This window comes from Panthera tigris, chromosome D1, assembly GCF_018350195.1.
Source record: "Panthera tigris isolate Pti1 chromosome D1, P.tigris_Pti1_mat1.1, whole genome shotgun sequence".
Lineage (NCBI taxonomy): Eukaryota > Metazoa > Chordata > Mammalia > Carnivora > Felidae > Panthera > Panthera tigris.
Window position 1 is genome coordinate 45,864,678 of NC_056669.1, and position 8,183 is coordinate 45,872,860.

General features: G+C 37.3%; 1 protein-coding gene across 1 annotated transcript; it reads right to left on the bottom strand.

Moving 5' to 3' along the window:
• Window positions 1-5,781: 5,781 nt before the first annotated feature.
• Window positions 5,782-6,303, bottom strand: LOC102954066 (protein tyrosine phosphatase type IVA 1-like). Its single transcript, XM_042959287.1, has one exon. It carries the CDS (start codon window positions 6,301-6,303, stop codon window positions 5,782-5,784), a length of 522 nt encoding a protein of 173 aa, XP_042815221.1.
• Between the last annotated feature and the right edge of the window lie 1,880 nt (window positions 6,304-8,183).

Genomic DNA, 8,183 nt, shown 5'->3' on the forward strand with positions numbered 1-8,183 from the left:
CTCAACACCCAAAAAAACAAATAATCCAGCAAAGAAATGGGCAAAAGACATGAATAGACATTTTTCCAAAGAAGACATCCAGATGGCTAACAGACACATGAAAGGATGCTCAATATCACTTGTCATCAGGGAAATACACATCAAAACCACAATGAGAGGGGCGCCTGGGTGGCTCAGTCGGTTGGGCAGCTGACTTCGGCTCAGGTCATGATCTTACGGTTTGTGAGTTTGAGCCCCACATCAGGCTCTGTGCTGACAGCTCAGAGCCTGGAGCCTGCTTTGGATTCTGTGTCTTCCCCTCTCTCTGCCTCTCCCCTGCTCATGCTCAGTCTCTATCTCTCAGTAATGAATAAATGTTAAAAATAGAAATTTTTTAAAAATTTTAAAAAATTAAAAAAAAACACAATGAGATACCATCCCACACCTGTCAGAATGGCTAAAATTAACAACTCAGGAAACAACAAATATTGGTGAGGATGCGAATAAAGGGAAACTTTTTTACACTGTTGCTGGGAATGCAAACTGGTGCATTCAGTATGGAGGTTCCTGAAAAAATTACAAATATAACTACCCTATGGCCCAGCAATTGCACTACTAGGTATTTATCCAAAGGACATAAAAATTCTGATTCCAAAGGGCAATGTTTACAGCAGTGCTATCAACAATAGCCAAATTACGCAAAGAGCCCAAACATCCATTGACTGATGAATGGATAAAGATGTATATATACACAATGGAATATTAAGCAGTGATCAAAAAGAATAAAATCTTGCCCTTTGCAACAATGTGGGTGAAACTAGAGTATATTATGCTAAGTGAAATAAGTCAGAGAAAGACAAATATCATAGGATTTCACTCATAAGTGGAATTTAAGAAACAAAACAGATGAACATAGGGGAAGGGAAGGAAAAATAAAATAACATAAAAACAGAGAGGAAGGCAAATCATAAGAGACTCTTAAATACAGAGAACAAACTGAGGGTTGCTGGAAGGGGAGATGGATGAGGGTGGGCTAAATGTGTGATAGGCATTAAGGAGGGCACTTGTTGGGATGAGCACTGGGTGTTATATGTAAGAGATGAATCACTAAATTCTACTCCTGAGACATAACTACATTATATGTTAACTAACTTGAATTTAAATTTAAAGAAAAGAAAGGGAGAGCATCGGAGAATAAATAAAAATTTTAAAGAAAAGAAAGAGAAAAATATTAGCAAACCAAATCCATCCATATAAAAGAATTATGCACAATGAAGAAGGGAGATTTATCCCAGGAATGCAAAGTTGTTTTAACATTTAAAAATTGTTCATCTTAGTACATGATATTAATAGAGTGAAGGATAAAAACCACAAGATCATGTCAATGGATGTGGGAAAAGTATTTGAAAAAGTCCAACATCCATTTTCTTATAATTTTTTACTGTTTATTTATTTTTGAGAGAGAGAGAGAGTGTGTGTGTGTGAGTGTGAGCCGGGGAGGGGCAGAGAGGAAGGGAGACACAGAATCCTAAGCAGGCTCCAGAATCTGAGCTGTCAGCACAGAGCCTGATGCATGGCTCAAACCCATGAACTGTGAGATCATGACCTGAGCTGAAGTTGGATGCTTGACTGACTGAGCCACCTAGGCACCCCTCTAACATCCATTTATGATAAAACTTTCAACAAACTAGGAATAGAAGAGAACCTCCTCAACCTGATGAAGATCCAACAGTTAACATCATACTTAATGGTGAAAGAATGAATAGTTTCTCTATAAGACCTAGAACAAGTCAAAGATGTTGTCACCACTTCTGGTCAACGTGGAGGGTCTAGCCAGTTCAATGAAGAAGGAAAAAGAAATTAAAGGCATCCAGGTTGGAAATAAAGAGTAGAACTGCCTTTATTCACAGATGACATAATCCAGTATGTAGTAAATACCAAAGAATATAAAGAACCCTTTATGTCACTCTCAATCGTTCTCTCCCTCTCCTAACAAATCAGTTTACAAAGATCATAGGATGCAAGGTCAATATTTAAAAATCGCCTGTATTTTTATATATTAGCAATAAGCAATCTAGAATAAAATTAAGAGAATCATTCCAGTCATAATAGCATCAAAAAAAATACTTAGGAAATTAAGAAGTGCAAGTCGTGTATACTGAAAATTACAAAATACTGCTGATAGAAATTAAAGAAGGTCTAAGTAAATGGAAAGATGTTCCATATTCATGGATTTGAAAACAATATTGTCAAGGCTGCAGTTCTCTCCAAATTATCTATAAATTCAATATTGTATCTATCAAAATCCTTTCAGGCTTTTTTTAATTGACAGACTAATCCTAAAATGTATATGGAAATGCAAAGGACCTAAAATAGCCAGGGGAGCCTGGGTGGCTCATTCGGTTGAGTGCCCAAGTTTGGCTCAGGTCATGATCTTGCAGTTCGTGAGTTCCAGCCCCATGTTGGGCTGTGTGCTGGCAGGTTGGAGCCTAGAGCCTGCTTCAGATTCCATGTCTCCCTCTCTGCCCATTCCCCACTTGTGCTCCCCCCACCTCAAAAATAAATAAACACTTAAAATAGCCACACAAAAAAAGTACATTATCCAATTTCAAAACTTCCTATAAAGCTACAGTGATGAAGACTGTGTGGTTATGTAGATCAATAGAAAATAATTGAAAATTCACAACTAAATCCTTATTTGTATGCCAAATTGATTTTCAACAAAGCTACAAAGATAATTCAGTGGGGGAAAGGATAGTCTTTGAATAAATGATGCTGTGACAAATGAATATCCACATGCCACAAAAAAGTAGACATTTACCTCACACCATACACAGAAATTAACCCAAAATAGATCATAGACCTAAATGTAAGAGCTAAAACTATAAAACTTCTGAAGAAAATATAGCAGAAAACTCTCTGTGGCTGAGGAGAGTTCTTAGATACAATTTAAAACATGATTTATAAAAGAAAAATTGATAAATTATAATTCATTTTTTTAAGTTTTGTCTTTGAAACATACCATTAAGAGAGAAAAAAAGCAACAGACTAAGAGAAAATACTTGCAAATTATATATCTGATAGAAGCATTGGATCCAGAATACATGAAAAATTTTTACAGCTCAATAAGAAGACAAAATGACACAATTGAAAAAGTAGACATGTTTGAATCGACATATTACTACAAAAGATACATGAATGGCTAACACACACATGAAAAGATGCTTAACATTACTGGTCATATGAAAATTAAAACCCCAAAGGAATACCACTTCACACTTACCAAAAACGCTGTAATAAAAAAAGATATTAAGTGTTGGTGAAGATTAGAACCTTTTCTAATAAGACTTTGTCTCTTAAGCACTATGAGATTAAGGGAGATTCCCCTCTTTTAAGTCTTCATTCTAACTCCCCAGGCTCTCATACATAGCCCCAGAACTCAGCAAGTATCATTTAGTATAGTGGACACTGTGGCTGCACCACCCAGGTCCCTCCGCAGGTCTGAAACACTCATTCCCCAAGCTGCCACAAGTATTATCAGCTGAAGGTTCACAGCTGTATTCCCCTTCTGGGGATTGCACTTGACTAAAGAAAGGTTAAGCCTCATCCTCAGGGACAACCTGCATCCAATGACTCGTTAATTTAAATCCAAAGATTCAACTCTTTCACCTCAACTGGGGACATCTTTAAATAGCTATTACAGCTTCAGAGCTCCCTGCAAGATTGGCTAAGGCCAGTTTTGCAACTGTATGTATCACCATTCAACAAGTTCTACCATTCCCTCGTTCTTTTGCTCCCTCAAAGGTGTTGAGACGACTCCCCAATAAATCTCCAAATGCAAACCTCAGATTTAGTATATGTTTTCTGAGGACAACAACTTGCAACATGGGTAGAGACCCACCTCATGGACCACACCTGATTCTTAGACCACGTCCAGAGCCTGTAAATGCTACCATTGGGGAAGGGGGGGCGGGGGAGGAGATGGCCACTCACCTCAGGAGAGCTCCTCCCTCTCTGGAATTCCTATTCACCTAGTTCTTGTTGCTTTCACAGTTCTCATATGTCTTCAAACATACTACTTTTTAAATTTTTCCATATTTTTCTGGTTGTTGCAGGGTGGGTGGTGGAATGCCACAACCTACCACACCCCATCCAGAAGTAGAAAGCTCTAGACACAGATTCTCAAAACTCCAAATGTATGGATATTGAACTGTAGTACAAGAAGTTATTTATCTTATTTATATTACTTATATATTGTTAAATTTGCTGAAATTTTTATTGTCAAATGTAATGAAATATTTCATGTACTCTTAAAAATAATACAGATTCTTACTGTTCAATGTAATGCCCCTTATATTGTCATGGGACCAAGCCTGTTAATTGTTTTGTTCAAATCTTTATCCTTACTGATTTTTTTCTACTTGAACTGTTTCTGAAAAATAGTAAAATTTCCCATCACTATCATAAACTTGTCAATTTTCCTTGTAGTTCTCTCCATATTTGCTTTATACATTTTGGACCAATGTTATTTGATGCATTAAGTTTATAATTGTTCTGACTTCCTGGTGAAATGAAACTTGAGACTTTAATGATTTTTGTTATCTCTAGTAATGCCTTTGCTTCTACTTTTACTAATATCAACACAGCTCTACCATCTTGCCTCTTTCTTCTGCAATTCATTACTTATTCAGATGGTTAAGCTCTTCTACTGGCTGGTGAATGGTGAACACTGAAATTATTTCTCCTCCAGAACTATATTCCCAGATGGTATGAATATATGGTTAAACTAGCATTAATACATGTCATCATTTTATCAATCACATAATAGAACAAAGTATCCAGGTATCCAAATACGAATTTACTGAGTTCAAAAAGCATATAAAATATTAGATGCTTGATCACTTCATTATTGGAAACTCACTTCTTTTTTGATTGGAAGACAAGAAAAAATATGCTTCAAAGAAAAATAGTTAATAAACAACTTCCAATAGATATGAATTACAAGATTTCAGAAATATTATAAATAAGAAATATTTTAGCTACAAAGCATCTCAGCCTTAATTTTTAACTAAATAAAAGACCTATTCTATACATCCTGCACAAGACAAAGGCAACACTTTACTGGAGATATTTCATAGCCTCCTCCCACTCTGTCTTCAGGCCCTCTTCCTCTAAGTTGTACCCCAACTGTAAACATAAAGTAACTGTAAGACTTTTTTGTCTGAAGACATTACACACATGTGCTTCTGTACAACGTATATTTTATATGAACTTTTAACCACACATTTGTGATTTTTCAAAATGGAGGCATTCATAACAGCACAAAATGAGCTTTATAGAAAGACATTAAATAATCCCCATAAGCCTTGGTAAGAATCCAATAAAATGAATTTTTGCTAAAACCTGATGTATATCGGTACGCTTGTAGGGTGGCAAACATGAATAACCACATAGGTCCTATTGGCAATATTTGAAATGACTAAAGGAATAAACCACATATGGTTTCCAGTGCTATTCATAATCTAGGATTTTAATTCTGCATGATACTAAAAATACACAAGTATTGTGCTGGATATTTTGGCACCTAATCTCTCAATTTCTTACACATTATTTCTGGCATGGGAATAGTAGTAAGCCAAACATAGAGGCTGCAATTCTGTCAAGCTTGCTCCTTTTTCAATATTCCTATGGAAGCTTCATTAGACTTGTCATTCATTAAGCCTACATGTTGGCTAATATGTACGATAATTAAGTCCTGTCTCAAGTTCCATTTCCAAGGCAACAGCATCAGGCAGCCAAGTTTTATTGAATGTAACAATTGTTTCTATGACCACTGGAGGCTTTGTAGCACAGCCGCATTTTAGAACAGTATTTCTCCAAATACAGAAGTTGCTTAGTGTTAAAAGCTCCATGCCATTTTTGTCTTATAAACTGTACTGCATGTTCATTTTTCATTCCACCTTCAATTAGTGCTAGGGCAACAAGCACTAGAGTTCTCCCAAGACCTGCAACACAGTGAACATCAATACAACAACCAGGTTCTTCATGAAATTTAATGTTGACAAGACTTAACCAGTCCTCAACAATCTGGTTAGATGGTGATGAACCATCATCAAAAGGCCAATCCAGCACCTGGATGCCTTCTTTCTCCACAAGAGCAGTGTTGTAGGTTGCTTCACATACTCTTACTATTGTAGTAACTCCATATTCCTTAAGTTCTTCTATAAATTTGTTGAAGGTTGCACTGGTTGGACTGTGTGTAATAAGAAATTTCATGTTCCTGTATGTGACTTCCACCGGGGCTGGCTGGTTCATTGGAGCCATGTTAATTTAGTTAAAATATTCAATACGGTTACGAAAAAATGTTTTAAAGTTTTGAATACAGAAATTATGTAAAGCAAAGTATCCTCTAATATATTCCACTGGAAATTCTCAATGATTTAAATATGTAATAGAGAGTAACAGGAAATGAAATGAACCTAACAGGAAATAATCCCTCAGTTCGGTATACTGAGTCCATGGAAAGGATGTGCACCCAGGTTTACCCCATCCAGGTCAAAATTCTTGTAAAATGCTCCGATGATGTCAACTGTGCACTTCTGTGCCCAGGATAAGGGCTCTTATGGAGGTTTCTTGGTGCAGTAGTATGAATCTCTCCAGTTCACTTGTCCTCATAAAGGTTGTGCTGTGCCTGGCAGTAATCTCTGGGGCCCTTCAGAAACTCCATAAACGTGTGACCAAGAATACCACAGAAAGGCACCCGTTTACTCATTAAAGACTGTGGCTTAATTATACAACTGTTCCCGTGGAGGCGACACAGGGGGCAGCGGTGGCCTTGACTGCAGGGCAGGAAGCTGCAGTGGTTGTCCTGGGGCAGCAGCGACTGGACACCTGGCTCTACTATGCGCCAGCCTCCAAGAAGCCAATCCGCAGGCATTCAGGTGTTCTTGCATTGCAAGAGCTCACTTTCACAGCTGGTGTGACGTGTGCTCCTCTCCACCAATCACAGGAGTAGGGAGGGGCACAAGAAGCTGCCACAAGAAGCTTTGAGCTTGAGGCCTTCCTCACAGCGGACCTCACTACCAGTGCTGGTTGAGGAAGAGAGGCATGGGGGACCCTGAGCTTCCTTCCTCTCCCTATGAAGGAGGTGGGAGGGACACGGGAGGGTGTGAGGGGATGGGTGGGGGTGGGCGTGAAACAAATCCTGAAAGAAGCTGAAAAGAGACACAGAAGTGGACTATGATGGGCAGGAAAGGGAAGGTACTGGAGGAGAATCCCATCCATTCCATTGACTTTGACTGATAAACCTTTTATCATTTGTTTCATGTTTTAGCTGTCTTTTGGGAACACATTGCTAGATTTTTTCTTTAATCCAGTCTGACAATATTAGTTTTTTAACTGAAGAAAATTAATTTATGTTGTTGTATTATTTTACATTGTTAATTATTGCTATATTTGCTGTTTTTGTTCTCGTTTTGTGCTATTTGACATATTTATCTCTTTTTTATCCTTCTTGATTTCTTTTGGATTAAGGTTTTTCTCTTCTAAATCCATATGCTAATTCCTCTACTGTGTTGGAATGTTGTGATTGTGGTTCAAACTTCTCAGCAATTATTATAGTTTAGACACTCTTCTAAATCTAAATGGCTTTATGTAAATTCAAGTGGTACAACAACCGTATAAATTACATATTCTTTATTTCCATATCTCTGATTTAAAAAACAAATAAAACCTAGGCGCAGAAAAGTTTTTTCCCCTAAGTTACATAGTAGTAAATGTCAGGGCTGATATTTGAATCCTGAAATTCTGGCTCTAGAGTCTAACTCTCTAATATATATGTGTCCTATCATATATTTTATTTTTATTCTTTTATTACTTAAATAGCTTAGAAGAAGTCAAACATTCAAAATCCTTTCTCATGTCTTGAAGGAATTCAACATGATATATATATATATATATATATATATATATATATACATACACACATACATACATACACATACATATATTGGTTTTTTCTTTGGCAGAGAAAGAGTGCACATGCATGTGAGTAGGGGAGGGGTAGAGGGAGGTGGAAAGGGAGAGAATCCTAAGCAGGCTCCAGGCTGTCAGCTCAGAGCCCAATTCAGGGCTCAATCTCATGAGCCATGAGATCATGACCTGGGCCAAAATCAAGAGTTGGATGCTTAACCTAGTGAGCCACC